Source organism: Rhinichthys klamathensis, unplaced genomic scaffold, assembly GCF_029890125.1.
Source record: "Rhinichthys klamathensis goyatoka isolate OS25496 unplaced genomic scaffold, OSU_Roscu_1.1 h1tg000221l_1, whole genome shotgun sequence".
Lineage (NCBI taxonomy): Eukaryota > Metazoa > Chordata > Actinopteri > Cypriniformes > Leuciscidae > Rhinichthys > Rhinichthys klamathensis.
The window spans coordinates 2677252-2701396 of record NW_026606745.1 but is presented as its reverse complement, the minus strand read 5'-3'; the positions used below and the strand labels follow the sequence as shown (position 1 = coordinate 2701396).

The window sequence follows — 24145 nt, the reverse complement described above, 5'->3', positions numbered from 1 at the left end:
TCACATGATCCTTCTAATATGCTGCTCAAGAAACATTTCTTATAATCATGATCAATGTTGAAAACAGTTGTGCTGCTGCTTAATATTTCTGGCAACTGTGATACATTTTCCAGGCTTCTTTGATGAATAGACAGTTGTCAATATCCTGAAGAGAGCCATATTGATGTGCTCAATCAGTGAGCAGGCCTGACCGCCACTAAATGGCTTATTAAACATTGATGAGGAAGTCATCCTGAGACAGCCGCGGAGGGACTGATGGCTGCTGGATGGTTTGGCTGGTCGCGGGAGGTAAAAGCATCAGAGCCCTGCCCCGAGTTAATCCATTATCCTGCACCAGCTGCCACACACTCCCAGCCCCCACCAAAACAGCCATTTACTGGCAGCTTCCTGCTGAGAGACTCCCTGACGCACAGACCAGTGCTGGACGCCTGGCTGGATCATCACTCCAGCTCACCTAATTCTAAGGTGATGTTTCTTATCTGGATACGGAGACAAGTTGGATGGCAGAGAGGCTAACATGGGTTTACAACCAATGTTAACCTTTAAGACTTCCTTTGTAGAAATCAAATAACTTTCCTCATTTAAGAGAGAGAGAGAGAGAGAAAAAAAGACTCACTAAACAAGTGACACAAGGTTACAGACATGCCCAGAAGCCTTTTTACTAAGACTGCATCATGTCTATCAACCCACATCTTCCAGCCAGTGAAATCTTACTCTTGTGGTAACAGGTTGGAGATTTTTTAAGCGTATTATAATCTATTCAAAATTCACATTTAGCATCTGCTGTACCCACTCATTAACACTGCTTAAAAACAGATTTTTGTAGAAGAAACAACTTCCTCTCATCATGACCCAGTCCTTCAACTTCTGTGGGAAAAAATAAGCTAATAATATGACACCGTGAAAGCTCAATATTACCACACGATTACCATCATCCTTCCTCAGAGTAGCAATCATAAACCTAAAATAGTAACTTGAACCAGATGTATCGGTGTCACTTTAGGGTGTATTGAATATACATTAAGGACAAAGATTTATGCAGTGCTGCAGATGTGTGAATCGTAGCAATAAAATTAAGCCTTTTGGTCCTAAAGTCAATGTCGCATGAGTAAAAAATAAATAAACAATAAAAATGAACATCAATTAACTAAGTCTGCAACAGCTAATCAATTAGCAATGAAAACTGTGCATTTCCTTATCGATTTTTTTTTTGCATGCGTTACAGTGTTCAGTTTGCACATTAAAGGAGAAGGCTAGATGAGGAACAGCCGATTAATTGATTGATGAATAATCAATTGAATAATCTATTATCCAGATATTTGTGAGCTGCAGCTAGAGCTTTCAGGATTATGACATTTGATTGTACGTGGTGATTAACTGTCGTTCAAATAATTGGGTCAGAAGAGTTGAATCTCCACTCAGACAGTCTGAGATCATGCGTGACTGGACTGGGGAGAAAAACCCAATCATGTATTTTAAAATTCATCTTTTGGGTTGCAAAATGTGATTCAAATGCACAAATTCTTTCTCTTAAATCCTCACAATCAGACGATTATGTAATCATAACACTAGGGCTGCAACAAACGATTATTTTGATAATCGATTAATCTAACGATTATTAGAACGATTAATCGACTAATCGTCGATTATTTCGCAGACTAATCAGTAAGTTTGGAACGATTATTCAGCTTTTCCAATTAGTTAAAACATTGAGTTATACATATTCTAACTATAATATAAAAAAAGAAAATCACTTCAGCTTTTGAAATAGTTGTTTTAATGAACTTTGAGCCAACTAAACAGGTCATTCTCTTTAAGTTTTCAGATTTCGGTCCAACTCAAATCACACACAAATGCTCTCTAAGCATTGTTTAATAGGCCCACTGCTTTTCTTAGAACTGAAACAGAAAAAGGGACATTTACTTCAGGACACAAAGAATGGTAAAATATTAATCTGCAAACAATTATTATAATTATAAAATTACAATCTTTTTTTACATGACAATTGAGCTGACAGAGACGTTCTCATTCCCTTTTAATTTATAGTATGATAAAGTGACTGCCGTGATATTCTTCCTATATCATAGGAAGGATATAACATCTCGTTTTGTAAGTCTTCATGATTATTGAACAAAATACAGGCAAGTGATAAGACTATAATAATACCTAATGGTGTTCAGGGACAGGCATTAAGCTGGTTTAGATCGTACTTATCTGACCGTTATCATTTTGTCTCTTTACACGGGGGAAAATCAAAGTTAACGTCAGTAGACTACGGAGTACCGCAAGGATCGGTGCTAGGCCCTCTGCTATTCTCAATATATATGCTGCCACTTGGTAATATTATAAGAAAACATGGAATTAATTTCCACTGTTATGCTGACGACACTCAATTATATATTTCATCACGACCAGATGAAAACATTACCTCATCTAAATTGACAGAATGTCTCAAAGATATAAAATGCTGGATGACGCGTAATTTCCTGCTATTAAATTCAGATAAAACGGAGGTATTACTTATTGGTCCAAAAAACTACACACAAAACCTCTTACAATATGACTTTAATATAGAAGGATGCCCTGTTACTTTTTCCACTACAGTAAAAGACCTGGGTGTTATACTAGACCGCAACTTGTCTTTCGAAAATCATATTTCATCTGTTACAAGAACAGCCTTTTTCCACCTTAGAAACATTGCTAAATTACGTAACATGCTATCTGTTTCTGATGCAGAAAAGTTAGTTCATGCATTCATGACCTCGAGACTAGATTACTGTAATGCTTTATTAGCTGGTTGTCCTGCATCCTCAATAAACAAGCTACAGTTAGTGCAAAATGCAGCCGCTAGAGTTCTTACTAGATCAAGAAAATATGATCATATAACACCGATTTTATCATCTCTGCACTGGTTACCTATCAAGTTCCGTATCAATTACAAAGTACTACTACTGACCTATAAAGCCCTTAATGGTTTAGCTCCTATGTACTTAACGGACCTTCTTTCGCCCTACAATCCACCGCGTTCTCTAAGATCACTAAATTCAAGGCTTCTGGTCATTCCTAGGATATCGAAGTCCACGAAAGGAGGGAGGGCATTCTCGCATTTAGCTCCAAAACTCTGGAATAGCCTTCCCGATACGGTCCGATGCTCTGACTCGCTGACACAGTTTAAAACTAGACTAAAGACGTGTCTCTTTAGTCAAGCATTCACATAATGCTTACCTTTTAGTCCTCTGCTATGCCATACGGAACCGTTTGCCACTGAAACTGCTTAACGCACCAGTGGGGCTCGACAGCCTTATAGACAAACGGGTCGGTCCGTATGGTTGCGGTTGGGTTGCGGAGAGTTTGGGTTGCGGAGAGTTGTGAGATTATGGTTTTCTAACACCTACTCCCGTGTAATGGAAATCATTATGAACATCAGCTATGCTAATTATTTCCCATCTGCCTTTCTGCTGTTATCTCGGGACGCTTGTCCCGAGAAAAATGGCGTTCGTAGGCTCCAGTTTGGTATCCTGCCTCTCACGGGGATTTCGGATGCCTCAACGCCTGTGATGAGAAGACCAACGCCTGTGAAGAGACGACTCAACGCCGGCGATATGTTATCCCCTAAATATTACATGATTAACTAAATGTATTTTTTCCAGGTACTCTCTGATATGCACTTACTGTAAAGCTTTTTTAAAACCCTATGATTGTTAGCCAGAGGAGAACTGGCCCCTGACTAGCCTGGGTTCTCCCAAGGTTTTTTTCTCCATCCAATCTGATGGAGTTTTGGTTCCTTGCCACTGTCGCCTTGCTTTTGGCTTGCTTAGTTGGGGATATTTAATATTCAACAATATTATTGAACTGTGTTGTACTACTTTCATGTTATCACTGTGAAGCTGCTTTGATGCAATCTGTATTGTGAAAAGCGCTATATAAATAAATGTGACTTGACTTGACTAATATACTAATAGTGTTACAATAATAAAAACAGCCCTGACTCCTAAGCTCGATCAAGCTTTATTCTATACAAAATAAGTCATCACATTACTGTAATTATATTACTATTGATAATATTATTACTATTATTAGTAGTATTGCATTCTCTAATAAAGAGAGATTTGCCGCTGGTGGTTAGTTAGCTCCAGCTGGAGAACACTCACTTCTCACCGGCTCCTCTTTTGCCGGGATGTTTCCTCTTGCACCCCAACATTGCACACGACAGCATTCTTGATTTGAAGGTTTGTGAAACTTTCCCAAACCTAAACCTTGCTAGTTCGGATTCGTTTGCACTGTCATAATTCGCGCTGTTTTCTTTTCTACCGCAATAGCATTTGTAAGGGCTGCACTACACTAGCGCTACAGCGCCGTAGCGTTCAAATCGCGGGATTGCAGGCCCTTACATTAGGTCACGTGAGATCAAACGACTACTCGACAACAAAGATATTTGTCGACATATTTTTATTGTCGACGTTGTCGACAACGTCGACTAATCGTTGCAGCCCTACATAACACCATGCCTAGTCACAGCCGTACTTTTTAAAGGGTTTCAGTGGCAGTGATGACACTAGAATCGTGACTCTGTGAGAGGGAGTACTAAAATACCAAGTAAACTAATTTTATTACAAAGTCAGACTTATCAAACTGATAAACATCACAAACCTACTAGTCAGGATAACGCAATACAGCTCTTGATTTAATCAGTGTGCACTGAGGACAAATAGCCACAAACTGTATTACCCAACAGCAGAAAACCACAATAGCTGCTGCTGCACCTAAGATCATTTGATGCAAACGTATTTATTTTAGCACTCCTAAAAGTTAAAACAACACTGACATCAAGATTACAACATTTATTGTCATAACTGATCCAGCGATAGTCGCCAAAATCCTTACATGGACTTTAAACCAGAATCCAGCTGGTGTTACACAATAATGAAGATGTAGAAGACAGAAATAAAGCCAAGGGGGAAAAAATGTGGCCTCCCACCACAATTGGACTGATGGTAACAGTCACCACCATTGGCATGAATGGGTCAGTGGCTTTCCAAACAGACAATGCAGTGTGTCAGGGACGGAGGCTCCGTGTCATTCATTACTCGTGTCTTCAGCTGTTAAAGGAGAACTCCGGCGCAAAATGAACCTTTGGTCTAATAACACATTGGTACCTAGTCAACCGTTCTCTGAGATTTGTTTTCATGATAATCGAATGTAAAGAGTTTTATCTCTAAAAAACTGTTTAGCGTATAACGCTAGTAATGGGGGCATCTATTAAGTAAAAAGAAATCGCTAGTTTATACCACTAACAAGGCTCAAAATAGCCCCACACTAACACAGTAACATAATGAGGGTCCCTACATGCAAAACGAAGCATTGAGAACTTTGTAAGTGTACAAACCATTTAATAAGAAGATATTTTATGAAGACAGTCCACTTCGTGTATACAGACAGGAGCCATCTTTGGAAAACAGTCTCAACTAGTCAAACCACGAACGACGTGCTAAGTGAGCTGAACTGTATGAAGTTCAGTGAACTTCTGAACTGAATGAATGGCGTTCGTGGTTTGACTAGTCGAGTCTGTTTTCCAAAGATGGCTCCTGTCTGTATACACGAAGTGGACTGTCTTTATCTTTATCTTCTTATTAAACGGTCTGTACACTTACAAAGTTCTCAATGTTTTGTTTTGCATGTAGGGACCCTCATTATGTTACTGTGTTCGTGTGGGGCTATTTTGAGCCTTGTTAGTGGTATAAACTAGCGATTTCTTTTTACTTAATAGATGCCCCCATTACTAGCGTTATACGCTAAACAGTTTTTAGAGATAAAACTCTTTACATTCGATTATCATGAAAACAAATCTCAGAGAATGGTTGACTAGGTACCAATGTTTTATTAGAACAAAGGTTCATTTTGCGCCGGAGTTCTCTAAGGCAATTACACAAATCGCATCCATCAAGCAAGACTAGGTGAGTCGCTTAAAAGTCTTGCCTAGACAAAATGGTGCACGCATGTAACTCATATTTACTAAAATCAATCAAATACTCTCTTTAGTCTTTCACAAAGCTCAAATGTAAAAACTGATCCCACAGTTTATACTGAAAACTGATCACAGTTGATACGATGAGGATAAACCTGAGCATAAGGACAAGATGACTGAATCATTTTGAGGTCAATTGAATGGAGCGGCTTTTATTCTCCTGAAACGCAAAGCATGTTTAGAAAAGGACTGATATTAACAGTGTATCTGCAACATGTCAGAAACAGCAGGAATAAAAGACGAACATTCATCCCTTAGACTAGAGGGTTGGCACTTTGACTAATGAGGATCTTGTCCATGCCGTATTATTGTGAAATTCGGAGAGGGAGTGCGAGAACACTATGGGGATACAATACAAAAAATAACCCAGAAGACTGTCTCTCTGGGCGAGTGAAAGAGCTTGGAGGAGAAGAAAAGAAAAAAAACAAACATTTATTGGAGTTGTATGGCCATGACAGATCTAAATCTAGAAAATAGTTCACCTAGTTCCGTTCACCTTCACCCTCGATCGCATCGTGAAAAGAAAAAGCACTGGTTGATGTTCCAGAACAATTTGTGACAGTTTCTAGAACAAAACAATGTACATCTGAAATAAGCTTACACTGGGGTGTACAATATTGGAAGGAAAAAAAAAATGACACTGGGATCATTTGTATTTTCTGCAATATATGTTGCAATATGAAAAGATACAGGAAGTTTCACCAGATTACTTGGATAGCTATATTTGGAAATAATTAATCATAGAATGACTGGGGTGATTTTGTTGGGGAGTGCATCTGCATAGAAAAAAAAAAAAAAAAAGGAGAAAAATGTCTATGTTGGTAAATCAAGACCTGTGAATCTGAGCTATCAGTCCTATCCAAGCATGCTCCAGCTGTAAAACAGTGTCTGATTGGTCTCGACACATCGTCCCATACCCACCATGACCCAAGATCGAAGGACGTTGTAAAACACTGCGTCATGATTGTGATGTGATCGGATTCCAGAAGCCCTATACAGTCCCTCCAAGATTTCACGATTTTTTATGTGATTTTTGCAATCAAAATGACTGATTTTGTGATGGTAATTTCCAGAAATTTATGGAAAAAATTTGCGATTTTTATATTTTACAATTAGGACATCACATTTACCATAATAGTATTATGTCAGATGCACAATAGTCATACATGACACAAATCACAAACAAAATGCATAAAGCTTGTTTATTTGGTCTAATCAAATTCTTTTGTAAAAATTGTGCTGTAGCCTATTGTTGTTGCTTGATTAACATTAACAACAGCAGGTAAATTAGGTTACTGTCACTTTAAGACCTACTACAGTAATGACAAACGTCCCAATCAGTTATTACTGATTGGTTTACGTAAATACTTGCCAAAGAGGAATATTTTGAAGTAATTGTAGCTATGTGTATTTGTTCAAGCGCTATAAAGAGAATTCAATATTCTAACTAGGCCGACAGGCGGTGACACGCAGTCAGTCAGTCACACACACACACACACACACTTGCAGTCAGAGACAGACTGTCACTCGACTGGCTGAAATTAGTTCTCTTTCACGGTATACTGCGCTTTTAATAATTGTTTTTAGTACCATCGAGCATATAATACTTTTTGTTATGTCATTCAATCATGTTAAACGCGTTAATAAGTTTGCCGTAGCCTACTGCCTAATGAAAACCTGGGCGCTGAGAGGGCAGGAGAGACGCTTTTTCTTTCGCCATGTTTCTGACAGGCCGCTCACAGACATCACGCGTGCGCAACATCTATTCTGTAATCTGTACCCACGTAAAAATGCATTGAAACTTTAATTAACTAGAGATATTTCAATTGGGTGATTATAATTTAATGTTTTGTGAGGACTTTTTTTGAATTTTTGTGATTATTTTGCGGTTAAATGAGGAATTATGCAGGATCGCAAAAAAATGCGACATTTTGTTGATTTTGCATTGTATTCAGCGATCGCAGAATCGCAAAAAACTGGAGGGACTGCCTATAGCTTTAGCCAAGCAGCATGTCATGTCACTCCGTGTAAGATTTTCTCAAGATCTTTGCATCATGTTATGTTGAGTGTTGGCTCCTTTGAATCCAGAAAACCTGCTCTAAATAAAAATGTGCGATTTATAATGGTTTACTAATGTTTCACAAAGTTATAAAGCAGAACGTGGCACAAAAGCCTTTCTATACGGTTTACATGCACATCGGCGGTGACTTTTTACGGTTTTACGTCATCATATATAAAACAAAATAATATATCTATTATCTATTTAATTGTTACTGTAAAATGAAGTAATAAAATAACATTTATTGTATAGTAAAATTACATTACTAACATTTCTTCATATTCAAATGGTATACCATCAAATTTTGATTTTGAAGAGCTGCCAGGAAATAAACAAATGCACTGCCGTTTTCAGAGTAAAGGCTCTGTATGTTCATTCACAGGTGTGCAGCTCACAATGTCTCAGAATGGCTTGACTCACAGTAAATGAAGCCGTTTTGACACTCTGAAACACTGTCATGAACTACATGTACGTGCAAGTGACACGCTTCACTCCTAAACTGGTAGCACATACAGTGTTTCCGCTACATTCATTCTGCCGTGGCGGGCCGCCACACCTAAAATCATCCCGCCACGGCTGCAGCTTCTCGGTCCGATATTGTATGTGTTATTGTTAAGCCCCACTAAAGGCATACAAAACATTGTAAAGCACCATAAAGTTTTCGCACTATATTCCAAGACTTCTAAAGTCATTCAATAGCATAATGTGAGGTAAAAATGTATATTTAAGTCGTTAAGTTAAAGTTAACGGAAACTCATCTCTCCTCAGTCATTCTCCATTCAGCATTCAAACAGCACGTCACGTTCGCTTACGACAGTAACACGATGACACTCTCTTCAAGATCAATGTTCCCTTTATTATACTTTATTTGTAGATAAAGGTCTATGGTTTGCATAAAATTACTTTATCTTGCTGGAGTTTATAGCGCTTTCTAAATCATATTCCTTTCTCCCGGGTGTCTGTTACTACAGCACCAGAGCAGTATGAATTGTTCTTCATGCACACTGTAAGTTAACTGAAATTTAAAACTGTTAAAAGAAAAGGCTCAATAAACTGCATAGATATAATACATGAAGCATAGATAGATATAATCTCTTCGCTTTGTGCTTTGAACTTTTCAATGCGAAGCGCTGCACGCAGTGACTTCACGTTGCTTCAAGTGCATCATTTGCGCGCGGGATGCGCATAATCGCTTTGCCGCTCTTATTGGCGCCTTTCATGTTATAATGCTTAGGGGAGGTTTAAACACCTGGGATAAGGGGGCGTGGCCAATGGGAATGTCACTCATGGGCCACGCCCCCTCCCCCTGGCGAAATGGGCCTGCCACCACGGCTGGAAAAAATCCTAGAGGAAACACTGACATATATTTACGATTTGACAATTGCACTAAGCCATATATACCGTGCAGCCCTAGCACGCGTCTAACGTTAACGTACGTCACAACGTGGCGCATAGGCCTCGTGCCTATAGGCTAGGCTTTACAGGAGAGCTGAGCGGCTAATCTGTGTCATGCTTGCGGCCGAAGGCCTGAAAGCGGAGGAGGGGAAGGAAGGGGGAGGGGAGATCACCCACACATGCCTTGTGTTGGGGGAGGATATTAACAGGAATGACTGGAATTCACTTTAGTCCAGCCACCGCTTTGGGTCAGGTGACCAAGTCCTGAGGGACACAGACTTTTCAACGTACAATCCTCTAATATATTCATCTCACAAACCGTGAGTGGTGGATCACAAAGTATTCATCGCGGTCCATACATCTGTAAAGATCGGGAGTGAACAGCGTTTGTTTTGAAAAGCATTCCTGACACAAGCCCTGTCCTGACTCCGCACCTAAAGCACGCCGAGTGCATGTCAGAGTGGTATGCAACGATTCAGGGTGGCCTGTGCTGTGAAAAGAGAGACGCCTCACACAGTATAGACCATTTGGCCTGTTCATGGGCAGCAAAATAACTCGTTCTGGACATACCAGACATTTCCAATGTAATGGGAGTTGCAGCTTGCTCATTTCCTCCTGTTTAGAGTGACGCGTACCAGGGCTGGACTTGTCTGTTCGGCCAAATTAAAGAGGTTGTGTCTTCTTAGAATTTAAAGGGGGTGAAATTGATTTAGCTGGGGGGGGGGGGGGGGGGGGACCCTATGAAAGTGGACCATGAATATTTTGTACCTTTTGCTTTGGTGTTGGAGTGTGTTTTTGTCCTTTTAAATAAAAACCAGACAGGTGATTGAGGTTTGCCACAACAGGAATAAATTGCATGTTAAAATATATTTAAATCGAAAATATTTATTTTAAATCGTAATTCGATTTCATATTATTGTTTTTGCTGTATTTTTGATCCAATAAATGCAGATTTAACTTAAAAGGGACTTCTTTTAAAAACATCAAAAAAAAGTTTGAACAGTACTGCAACTGCATTAAAGAAGATGCTGGCTGAGCTGATAAAATATGGAATAGGATGAAAAAGATTTAAACAGTGTGCAGTTGAGTTCACCATCAGGGAACATCTGTGAGAGTAAACAATAAAATGAACCATCTAAAACCGTGAATAGTTTACTAGTCTGCCTAATTAGCATATAATTGCTGATCTTGCTGTGTTGAGTAGCGGTTTAATGTATAACGTTATGAGGGTCTAAATTAGGAAACACTATAGAACATACACAAAAGGGATGACATATAATAAAAGCAAAAAAACATGCTTGGCAAGGCCTTTAAAACTGTGTGCGTGTCAGAACGGCAACCAGGAATGTCATGAAAATGAGGCAGAGAGAAAATCTCAGCAGGTGCAGACTTAAAGAGTTGCAAAGCTGCAAAGAGTGCCTGTAAACAGAGAGCACGGCCAAAACCCAAGCTTACACAGCTCGATCTGAGCTTACATGGCAGGGCGCACAGCTTTTTTCACCTTCTCTCAGACTAGCAGTTTCAAACAGTCTCTCCAGCCACTGCAGTTTATTAGGTTTTTTGCTGCTTGTTTTGAAAGTAGGCTAGTCAAAGGCATCTCCCACCAGTAGGAATAAGGGGCAGCAGCTGCTGTGAATAAGGACATAAGCACACCGCAACAAACAAGACGATTCCTCCATCAAGATTTGCCCAGGTGACATGTCAAAGACCCCTCTTTTTGAAATGCAGGCTCATGAGGGGAGTATCGACTGCTTAAAGCCTCTGCCGGCACACCTACGCTTGACTACAAGCAGCAACTATGATGTTTGAGGCAAGAGCCAGCTGGTAAGTCAGGTACAGTTGAGTTTACCAGCCCCACCACGTCATACTTTTAATACAATAGAAAGGCATAGCCTGCTTTACAGCTTCATTAGGACAGTAAGGTGAACACTACAGGCAAAGGGCTGTCTGTGTACAAACACAGGGAGTAGGCAGAGGTTCTGTGTTCCTGTAGCTCAACAGCTAGCATGGCTGGCATCGCTAATGTCACAGGTTAGATTCCCAGCAAGTACAGATACTGAAAAATTGTATGTCATTTTGATAGGTATGCCAATTACAAGGCCACAGGTTTCGCAATTAGAAAGCGGGACACTCCTGCAAACATGTATGCACTATAGCATGTAGGTTGAATGAGTAAATTAATCCAAAGAGATTATCAGAGCAAAACAGATTTGAAAACTTTCCGCGAGAGGTCATTTTTACGAGCAGTAATGGCTTCACATCAGCACATTGCATCTGCACCTCAAACTGAGCTGCGATATAAGATTTCCACTTGCGTTACGGGAATTTCAGGACGAAGTTTTTTTCACTTGCCCAATTGGGCCAGTGTTGCATCATCACTTAAGTTTATAATTTCCACGTGTTGTTTTGAGTCTTGTTCATTTCAATTTCAATGTGAATTTCTGTGGTATTTCTTACCTAAATCCTACTGTTACACATACCTGAAAAACGTAAAGTGCTGTTTATTTCATTTGTATCTTTATTCTATTGTGATACTGCTTAATTTATTTGTTCCTGTTTTATTACTGACTCTTTACATGTCTTTTTTTTTTTTATTCAGTTCAAAGTTTGAAATCAACCTTTCTTATGCAAAATTACCCCAAAGTAAAAACACAAATACATTTAGTGAGCAAACATTTAGGTGAGATCATTGTAATTCAATGAGGGAATTCATGCATTCAGGCATCACATTATAAATGTACATTACGAAAAACATTCATTGTAAAGAATTGCTAAAAAATTCATTTAAAGATTAAATTTGAGAGAGCAATAGATGAAGGAAATCCTAATGTAAAAGGAAACAAGTACACACAACAAAACATACAATATTGGCAAATTAAAAAAATCAGTCTAATAATTAAAAAAATCCCTGATGACGGCTAAACAATAGGGTGCTGCCAATATATTTTTTTTAAACTCTTCTTCATACCGTCATGATGCCTAAATTAATTAGTAAAATGTAAACATTTTATTTATTTTATTATTAAACAATTATTTATAAATAATTGTTTAATAATAAAATAAAATGTTTACATTTTACAAATTAATAAAGTACTGAATTTTACTATCTGCCAGTTATCAGACAGAATTTTAATATTGTGCATCTCAACTTGCCAAAATGCCATGTGCAAATGTAAAGCATTCTTCGTTGTGTATTTGGTGAGAAAATGTCAAAATTGTGCCATTTCAAATTTGTCCTAAATAAACAATGATTTATGCGCAACCATATATGCCTTTCATTTAACACTGGCAAACACATAAAACACAATAGGCCTATATCAAATTGCAAGCTACCAACATTGTGCGAGAGGGAGCAGTGCAAGCCTGTACATCGCAACTGCAACCACATTGACAGTTCACACCAAAACCTGCCAAGGAGGGTAAATACTATAGTCGGTGTTCATTCTGCTTAATCTTCTCCTTTAATTAGCCTTCAGTCTGCTGTCGAAGAGGAAGTCAGGCATAAACACCTGCATGCTCTCTCTGTCACCACTGACCTTGGCAAGCTGCGTTTGAGAAATCAAGCAAAGGAGAAAGACACTGCAATGATTAATATGTGCTCTGCTTGTTGCTTTGGCAAGAGAGCGCTATCATAAACTCAGTTATTAGGAGCATTCGATAAATTCATGGACTAGCCAAGCTTGACTTCCTGTCAGGCTCTTACAACAAAATGGATTCATGCGCACTAATTCAGGTTCATTAGCATTTCTTGTGCAACACTGAAGAGGAATTTCTCCAGTCAGAGCTCGTCCTCTCTTGGAAAATTGCCCCAGTGAGACAAGATGGACTGTGAACAGATCCGGTCAATAGCAGAATGTGAGGCGCATGCAGTCAATATGTCAGTCAGTGATAATGAGGTGCAGATCCCATAGGGATCTCACACACAAAAATGTTTGTGAATGGCGAAATTTTTAATCATGTTACTTATTCTGACAACCAAAGAATCAAAATATTCTAAATGTTTAATGAAATCATTAAAAACACAAATAGGTAACAATTTATTTAAATGTGAGGTAGTTACACGTTACGCGTACTTACTATAGTAATAACAGAAACCCAAACCTAACCCCTATAGTAAGTAGCCTACTTGAAGTTCATTATTACCAGAGACAATTTACATAGAGACATGCCACTTCCTCAATCCTCAATACAACTATATAGTAGGGCTGGGTATCGATTCAGATGTTCAAATTCGATTCGATTTCGATTCACAAGCTCACAGTTCGATTCGATTTCGATTCGATTTCGATTCTCGATTCGAATTTCGATTCCTGATTCGATTCTCGATTCGACTATAATGAATATAGATGTAATACAAATCTCAGTCTAAATCTCAGTTATCATTTTTTATTACATTGATCTCACCTAAATGTTTGTTTTTACAATGGGGTAATTTTTTTTGTTAAGAGTTTATGCAACACATGGAAGCTTGATTTCAATCTTTGAATTAAATTGAAAAAAGTAGCACAAATAAATACAATAGAATAGGCCTAAAAAGACAAAGAGACATAAAAAGAAAAGTTTTTGGGTAGGTCAGAAATACTACAGAAACTGAATAAAGTAATCCAATGTAAAATAACACTGGATAGTCTTTTAGTCCTGACTGAATTAAATACATAGGCTATTAATTCTGATTCCTTACAATTAATGCTATATTATGTTGTTTTGACAACAAAATTAATGACAGACACATATGGCTGCGTTCACTTTAAGAACTAGTGCACGGATCCATTACTGTTTCATTATACTGTCTCTGTCACACGCGTTTTATGCTTATTTAAGACATAACCGACTGTCTTTACGAGGTTACTCACCAAGACCAGAGTTTTGACATCATTTTGCGTGTTTTTAACTGTTAAAGCGATATAATCCACGAAAAAGAACTTTTGTTACTGGCGAGCTGTTTGTTGTGAGGCGGATTTAGGCTTTACTGTATATGTGCACGCAATGAAAAACATGCACGAGTGCGCGAGCACAGGATGGTTTAAAATTGCTTGAAAAAAGACGTGAAAATGATAAACGTTAGTTACGATGCAATGCTGGCCCGATTGTGCAAGTGAATCATGTCCCGACTCCTAAACACGAGTGTGTATCGACGCCAGCAGCGCTTGATGCTTGCCTTGTGCAGAGTGAGAAGACGCAGCACGCGAGCCCTGAATATGGAAAAAATCGATTCGTGGCCGTTGAGAATCGATTTTGAATCGACCACATTAAAAAAAAAACGATTAATCGAAAAATCGATTTTTTTGCCCAGCCCTACTATATAGGGAAAACCCGTAATGCCAAAGATGGCGGTTGTATGCACATGCCCCGCCCCTCCCGCTGGAAAGCCAATCGTCTGCTTTTAACAGTCAAGCCGGGAAACATGTAAGCCTATCGTCTGGTTCCACTGACGCACGCGCACAGTTGAGGTTTGCGACAGCGGAGACGAGAACCCTTGCGCATGCGTAGTAAACGTATAACCTGTGGGGAAAAAGGCCTTTTAAACCTTATTTTGGGGCAAAGTCATCAAACTTTTCCAGCGATTTTTATCATATTTTACTGCTGTTTCTATACAAGCAGTTTTTATGTCCTGGTGACCAGTGAAAGTGCAGTTCTGACTCTCTGCCCATTCATTTAGATAGGAGCCTGGTCTTGTTAGTCCGAAATAGCTGCCCGGAGGCGTTGCCAAAGGGCGGCCGAGTGGCATGACTTGCCTAAAAGGACTAAAAGCTGTAAAAAGGTTAACTGACAAAGACTTAGAGCTGCGCGATTAAAAGATTGCAATCTAAATTCAAACAAATCACCTTTTTGAAAGTAACTTTTCTAATTAAGATGCATCTATTACATCATTATATGCGATTTGATTTCTGAACAATCACTGAAGACTGGAGTAATGATGCTGAAAATTCAGCTTTGCATCACAGGAATAAATAAGCCTACATTTTAAAATATATTAAAATAGAAAACAGTTATTTTAAATTTGAATAATATTTCACAAATGTTTTTGTATTTTTAATCAAATAAATTCAGCCTTGGTGAGCATATGAGAATTATTTTAAAAACATCTTACTGATCCCAAACTCTTGAACAGCGGTGTAGGTCTAACAGTAGTTTTTAGGTACATAACTTGAATAAAGTAATCAAATGTGAAATAATACTGCATATTCATCACTGTATAAATTAAATATAGATGAATCTTTATATATTTACAAAAGTAATTCAGTTAATAGCAGTGAGTGATTACTTAACCTTTTGTAGTTTGATTAACAGTCAAAAACACAGCAGCAGGTTTATTAGACTGATGTCCCTTTAAAGAGCAACATGCAGGTTGGACACCCCTATATAGCATAGTGTATGTTGATGATAAAACAACTAGATTTTCTGAACTGGAGTAATATATATTTAGCCATTAACGATATTTTGAGATAAATTGTGATAAAATAACTTCCGCGTCTATAAAGCACAAACCGGAAGTGACGATGGGCGAGGGAGTCTGGTCAAGTTCAAGCTCAGGTTACAATGGATGTGAATGAAGAAACCGAGTTCTCCGATTTTGACGAGCATGCCTATGATAGCCCACAGGATGGGGCCGATCCGATCCAGTGTGTCGGTATCGGGACAGATACCAGTGTAATTCATGTAACGGATTTTCCCGATCCAACCTACGGAGATATCCGATATCCTGCTGAAATGACTCCAAAAGTGATTCCCGCCGGCCAGTCTGCTTGCTGGCTGCAAGCTGTGGAATGGATTTCCTGAACGGAGGCGCGGCTCAATGAGACACAGAGACCCCCCCTCAGGAAATCCATTCCGCAGTTTGCAGCCAGCAAGCAGGATAGCATTGAGCTGTGTGTAAATACTTCACACTGGAAACACCGCAGAGCAAGACAGCAAAATGCAATGTTTGCAAAGCCGTATTAATTAAACCATCTGTCTGTGATGCAAAACATCTCCAGGTCTATAATTCTCCGGAGTGAAATGTGCGTTACAAACGACCGAGTGTGTGGTGACAGACGCGGCAGTGAAGTCTGCTTTTTTTCACCTGCACAAAACGCACCCAAGAACGAAAAGCCTTGTTTTTCCTTGAAGGAAAATGATGGACACGATGTCCTGACAGGCTGGAATTCGTGCAACCAGCACAAACACAACAATTTACCATTATGGCATCTCTAGCGGGAAAGGCGTATTCCAGAGCCTAGCACATTTTCATCAAAATCTCTACATCAAATGAGATTTCATTAGTAATTTCTACATATGTGTTTTTAAAAGACCTCTTCAGACAATATCAAGTATTAATTCAGTTGTAAATTTAACCTGCACGTTGCTCTTTAAGACCGAATGCACGGATCCATTATAGCCTACACTACATGTGTTTTCTTTGTTTACGTTCATTAAGATATAACTCACAGTCACTATGTTTACCAGGAAACTCACCAAGAAGGACGTTTTACATCATTTTGTGTGAATTTATCCGTTCAAGCGCAAGACGTGAAAGAGAATTCAATTCGCGTGTGTCTGAGGCAGCTTTCAGGGCAAGCACTTTGGATGTTTGCGTTCATGAAACTTCTTGACCTGCAAACGTCCTGTAATATAGGGAACCACTCGTTATAAATCACGTAACAGTTAATGTTTTACTTAAACGATTTAGTTTGAATCCAAATTATGCATGTGTGCCGAATAGGGGTGTGCAAAAAAAATCGATTCACATTTGTATCGCGATTCAAGCTTCAAAATCAATTCCTTTTTTTATTTTTTTTATTTTGAAATGGCTCCGGTGGGAAGAAAACCGGAAGTGTCGCCTTTAATCATAGGAGAGTCACGAATGCGATGGCATATTGTTGTGTTTAATGTAGAAATTAGTTATTCTAAAAATGTACATACATTTTTCATATTTTAGACTATATACAGTGAAATTCATTTATAAATAAAATATTTTTTTTATATATAATTCAGAATGTAAATAAAAAAGTAGCAGGAACGAACTATAGACATATCCTATATTGGATATTAACATCCAATAGTGTAAATCGCCGCAGCAGCTTCAGGTTGGTATAGTCCAAGGCACTGTTGTCTATCTGTACTTCCGGGGTTCTTCCCACCGGAGCCTCGCTTTCGATTTCAAAATGGCGGCTGCGTGAAATCAGCGTATTGTCCTGAAATGAGTTTAGCTCGCCATTCCCATAGATGGCGCTGCGTCGAATTCACACTGACGCCTGCACACTCTTGTCATAACCAAAGGAAGAAGTGCAGCAGAAGTAAGTCGGCGCAAACAATGGCAAACCTCACAGAAAGAATTATTCAACCTGCTCCATCCTCATTTGAAGGCGAGAGTTTGGGCACATTTCGGCTTTTATAACCTCGAGGGAAAGACAGCACTTGAAAGGAATCATGCTATATGCAGGCTTTGCAAAGCAAAAGTTAAGTATTTTGGAAACACCACAAACGTGAGAAATCACATGGTAAGCCATCACCCAGAGATTAGCATTAAAGACGCGGACGCTGCCGGAGACATAGTAACTGGCACAGCGGAGCATGCTCACTCCAGAACACGTAGACCAGCTTCTGTTTCTGCAAAAGAATTTACACATTCCAGCCAGAGGTGGACTATGAACTGGTTACACACACAACTAAATGTTGATCCATTATGTGATTCTGACGCATCACAATAGTTCTGTTGAATGGACTGTAGTTGCCCCAGTTCTAAAAAGAAAGGGCCTAATTTTAGGAAGTTCAATGTGCCCAGTCGAGTTCACATTTCAACAGTCAACCTGGTCTCTGAAGTACTCCTTAAACCACATTTAGCAGTATTGTTTGTTTGATCTGACTACAGCAGTTTTATTTATTTATTTATTTATTTAAAGGTATAGCGGAGGATCTTTCCGAATTTAAGAGAAGACCCGCCCTCTCCAATTTTTAAAAAAATGCACATGCGCAACACTCTATTTGCATGACTTGTGCCAGGGCTAGCATCGCTAATCATAGCTTACATTAACTTTTACTAGCAGTGATTTTAAATGGATTTCTCCAAATAGCATGACAAACTTTACCTGTCTAGTAGAATCTTCGCGACTCCGGCATCAGTGTGAAGCCCAACCTGTGCTTTTAGCGCACGCCAGCGTGTGAAATATTCACCCAAAATCACTCTGGTCTTGTTTCTATATTCTGCAGCCTTTCTCTTTTTATTATACACTTCGTATACATTTTTTCTCTTTCGACCCTCAGCCATTTTCAAAGGAATGGCTGAAACCGTAACTCATCACACATAATACACCTGAAAGTGCGCATGCGCAGAAAGCGAAAACTACATAGGGACGAGCACGTACAACAGCCTTACGTAAACATATCACCAGAATGATTGACACTTAGGTGGACCAATAGTATAGACTACCCACCCGGAAAAAGAAAATCCTCCGCTATACCTTTAAGTTTTATTTTAAACTATATGTATCTGAAAGCTGGCCAAAGCTTGGCACTTTGCACTTTTTAGTTGCAAAAGTTTTTATTTTTGTATGAAGACATATAAAGTAATATCAAACTACATTTAATTTGTTGTGTTTCTTTTCTTTTAAAGCTGCAGTCGGCAAGTCTGGCAGATTGAGTGGATTTAGGCTAAATTTTGAATGTTTACAACTCTCATGCCCCTCCCCCACTATCAATGGATACCCTCCGAGTTCGTGCTCGTCAGTGCGTGTGCACCAGGTTATCTGTGAACGCGCCCGTCTCATCAGCATCCATCAACACCATGGAGTATTTGGAGGTATGCTGTCCTGGCTAATCTACCGATAGATTGCAATTGCTAACGTCATTTATACTCTAAATGAGCTTACTTGATTTGTTAGTGTTTTGAAAGCGAGATACATCCGCCATCACGAACTTCCGCCGGCGTGTGCATGTGATTGTAACGTGCGCGAGGGGTGGCGTGTGCCCGATCTGTGATTGACAGTCAGATCTCACACCCCCCTGCGCTGATTGGACCCGATGATCCGGGAGCTGTAGATTTTTCCAAAACAAATAACACGCTCCAGGTGGAGTTAGAAGCTCGGGTTTTTTCTAAAACCACTTTATTTATGTTGTTCTGTCAGATTATAGTGTCGATTTCACTGAATATGATCAAAAAAATGTTTCCGACGGCAGCTTTAAATTGTATGTCTACTGCAATCAATCACATAGGAAAAAGTTAACTACATTTACCTACTGTGAATCGTTTTTTGAATCGAGGATCGTTTTTGAATCGAAAATCTATTTTGAATCGAATCTTGAGCCTAAAAATTTATATCGAATCATGACATTTTCTGAAACATGCACCCCTAGTGCTGAGTGAATGACCAGCAATCAAGAGCATGCAACAGAAGTGCTCGCTCTCTCGTCAGTTAACATTAGTAATACATGACACGTTATACTTTCTTTGCCATTGACATATCCGACGTAACTACAAACTTTCCACTGATGTCTGTGAAAAAGGGATGCGCTCAAGCTTGCGCATCTGTGCCGCTGCACAGCTTTATAGCCGTTACAATATTTTGTTTAATATTTCACTAATTAGATAGATTTCTAAGCCTTCTCTTTTATCCACATTACCGTGCGTTCACACCGCCGGCGAGCGAGCGAGCTCCGGCGAGGGCGGCGCGTCTTGGACGGCGAGAGGGGCGAGGAGAAGTTGAAGTCAGGTCAACTTTATGGTAATTAGCTATGACGTGGTTCGGCGGCAACCAATCGGAATTTAGAAGTGCTCCGTTTGAGAGGATTCCATGGAACGCAGTCCTGTAAACTTTGGTTCCTACCACAATTGTTCCCAAGCAAAATAGAGGAGAGGATGATCATTTGAATTTGATAAGGCGGGGCGCAACACTATTTATAGGCAAGATTTTCGCGCTAGAACGCTTGTTTTTCAGCGGGAATGCAAATTAGATTAGCACTTAACCATGAACACAAAAGCCACACAACACAAATGGCTTTTAATTGGTTTATTTAGTTAGCAAACATTTCACTATAATTGTTAAGTTCTTTCCATCGATCAATTTATTACTTTCACATTTAAAAGATTCCATGAGGTTAACTTATACCTACTTGGTCAGTCTGCAAAAATAACGATTGACATGCTTGTTTGCTTTGCGGCCCCATTAAATACAGTTTTAAAAAAGACCAAGTATTCGATCTACGTCAGAGCATCAAAACGTCCACGAATCTTTCCACGGCGTCATTGGCAGGGCGGCCAGAGCTAATGTTGCTGCTCTCGCCGGCGGCGGTGTGAACGCACAGTTAGGCCTATACTCTATGTTGTCTCACGCTGCCTGATATCGTTTGTTGGGATCAGAGTATTTTTATTAGTACGAGTACCCGAACGCAGTATCGGGCCCGATACTGATACTGGTATCAGTGCATCCCTAATTAATATACTGCAATATACTAATGGCGAAAAACATTGAAAAAGACAATTTAGTTTTCAGGTACATAAATGTAATGTGTAAAATAACACTGAACAGTGTTCACTGTAAAAATTAAATATATATTTTTTGATTACTTTTACATAATTAGGTGTCCGCACACTGCAGTGTATACACAACAACCCTATTATGGTAAAATTAACTTTATTTCCCCATACATCAGAAAGTGTCTCAAAATATTCAGGAATGCTATACATTGTGACATCAACGTAACAGGCCCACAACTGACTGCCCCATTAGCTCCTCCCCTTTTTGTAGAATTGAGTTCTCTTTCACCTGTTCGTGCACTTGAATGGTTTAAAATCGCTTGAAGGTTTAAATTGCCAAGTCTTAGAAACACATGCAAATGATGAACTTTAACTATGATGGTTAAACTTTATATAACTAACCTGCGAATCACATGCATGCTGAACCACGGGGCCTGGTCCTTACGGATCACGGATACACCCCTAAATTAGTTATAATAAACACTTCAATATTCAATTAAAAACTAAGATTGTCAATTTTGATATAGTTTCTTTAACGGCCAATGCCAATATTCATAAAATTATGAAATATTGTAGTTGTAACATTGAAGGAAACATCCCTTCTTTGGTTAAACATCCCATCTGGATTTATAAATATATTCACAAAAAGGTATTTTTTGAGAGATAGCCTAGTTTCTAGATAGTTGCCCCCTGTCTAAACTTGTGACAAACATTGTGTAAATAGAAGATAGGGTACATTTCTTTTACCACAAAAGGTAAACCACCAATTACAAGTGGCCATTCTAAGATGTGGAACACTTCATAAAATGGAAAGCAAGTATTGAGAGCAACCACTCTGCCAATACTGCACTTTAGAGTAGCATTAGTGCATTGCTTCTGTTTAACCATAACATCCTCCACGTAAATCATTAACTTCCACAATCAAGGGCGCCATAAGAAAGCGTATGGCCTACCCGTGCTGAAGTAAGACAAGAACAGAGGAGTTTATGACTCCTGGAAATTGGGTCATACTATGGCTCAGTCACAGTGATGGGATGTGAGGTGGCACCTGCTAGTGACGGGTTGCACGAGGACAGTGGCGGTCTTTACAGGAGCAGACACACTGGGGTGTAATCTCATTACTGACGTCAACCCAACACCCAGGACAGAGAATCTACTCACGGTGAAGGCCAACCGCAACCAGGAAGAGCCCGAAAAGGGGCATCCCACCTACTGCAGTCCTGTTTACACTTTACACTGACCTCTACTAGGAAGTGACTGAAGCCACGGTGACTAAAAAACAATACTGTCAGACTGAGCATCACCCTCATGCAAATGGTGATGGCAATAGCAACAATAAATGCAGCATAAATGTAAGAACATCAACTGGAATCAATGACCCCAGACTTTATAAACGGAAACATTTGCATTGCCTTTGAAACCAAAGTTCAAGATTTACATTTATCAGCATTTATCTGATTAACCCTACAAAGCCTGTTGTGTTATATGTAGTACATGAATTTCTACGGTCTCTAAATTATTAACATGACCAAAACTTGGATGAAAAACCTGTTGTACCCAATTTTCTATATGCCTACCATCGTCTGACTGATAGCATGTAGACCTTTTAATATATGATTTTTATAAAGAGTGAACAAATACACACTGAATACATATACTGTTATTAATATTTAAAGGTGAACGTACTGGGGTGAAGCTTTAGGTTAGGTGTACTTGATTATCAATATTTATTTGTTTATTTACTTGAAAAATCATGTCTGAATGAGCTTTAATCATGGTCCATCAGGCTGTTGATTAAGGTTTATTTGAACATCTGTCAATCATCATTGTATTGCATTATATTAAATATCTTCTCCCCCAACAATTAAAACTACAGAGATTCGATTCAACTAGTAAGTTATAGTTCAAACAACGAGGGCAGGAATTCCAAGAGCAAATGTCACTGCAGCAATTTTGACAATAGCCTGAAGTCAGCTGGGTGATTAAGGCAAATGTAATAACAGATTAACAGCTCTTAAAGGGGCACGCACTGATTTATATTCCCAAATGCAGTCAGTACACCCAAATTCATCAACTTACCCCATTCCAAAAAGTCCGTCACGTGTTTTTCCCGTTTTAAGGGCGAGTTGCTGCACTCGTTGTATAAACATATGAGGATATCCAGCAGTGTCTCCACACTCAGTGACTTCTCGTTCTTCTGATGGCCATCCACCAGCAACTGCTCCAACTTCTTCAGGCGCACCTTCGCAGACATTTTCTACCAATTTAGCGGCCTGGCTACCACTCCCACAGCCAGAAAATATAAAATAACCCTTGTCGATATTAATAAAACGGGGATTAGCGCTTTAAATATATACAAATGGGATTTATCTGGCTGATATGTGTGGAGATCTGAAGTCCCAGACTCCAACTGCTAGCCAGCCATCCAGCTAGCCAGCTAGCAAAATGTGCCCAACATTGTGCTCAGATAAACGAAGACCTAATGCGCCTAACCCCGTTGTTGTCCGCCGGTTTCCAGCGTTTCCACCCCCCTCCTCACTCCCGAGGCCCTGTCGGCTCCATTTGCCTTAATCCGGACAAATCTGTACTTTCCACTTTGCGGGATGTGTCGGGGCTTTTTCTCCCGTCGAATCTCAGGATGACTGGACGCTCATTCCGCTCTGCTGTATATCTTCAATAATAAATTCCCTAATAAAGAACTGGACACTTCTTTACCCTACATAAATACGCCCTCCAAAAACTGGGAGTGGGTGCTTTTTCTAAGAAGGCGAATCCTTGCGTGTAAATTGGCGCTAGCCGGTCTGCTTCTCCCAGAAGCCGAATATGGCTGCATTCGTGTTCAGCCTTGTCTAGCGCTCCCGAATGAAGAATCCAGACCGGGATCGCGGAGCCCCGCCCATCGCACCGGAAACGCTGGGGATATATGACGCCATTGTTTGATTGACACCGAGAGGCAGCTAGCACTGACCTCATCAGGAGCTCGCATGCATTGAGAGAGAGCAGCCTCTCATTGAAATGAACGGGAATTTAGAGATTACAAGTTTCAGCAATTACAATGTTCTTATGTGTTTTACTTTTGTAATTCATTTGCAATTCATTTTTTTTTCAATATCCTGCTATGTATATTTTAATATAATGTATTAATAATATTTAATATAATATGATGAATACAATTATATAGGCTAATATTAAATTAGTCAGATACAGATTGAAA

At 39.3% G+C, this 24145-nt stretch overlaps 1 protein-coding gene across 5 annotated transcripts in view; it reads right to left on the bottom strand.

Annotated features, from left to right (window-relative positions):
* cdc42bpb (CDC42 binding protein kinase beta (DMPK-like)) overlaps positions 1 to 23804 on the bottom strand; it is a 101078-nt gene extending 77274 nt beyond the window's left edge. For 3 of the 5 annotated variants that reach the window (XM_056264507.1, XM_056264508.1, XM_056264509.1), the window contains exon 1: positions 23011 to 23804. In XM_056264507.1, coding sequence (XP_056120482.1) covers positions 23011 to 23185 — 175 coding nt within the window. In that variant the 5' untranslated portion in view covers positions 23186 to 23804. The remainder of the gene's footprint in view (positions 1 to 23010) is intronic. The other 2 variants (XM_056264510.1, XM_056264511.1) reach the window with 1 other exon arrangement.
* Between the last annotated feature and the right edge of the window lie 341 nt (positions 23805 to 24145).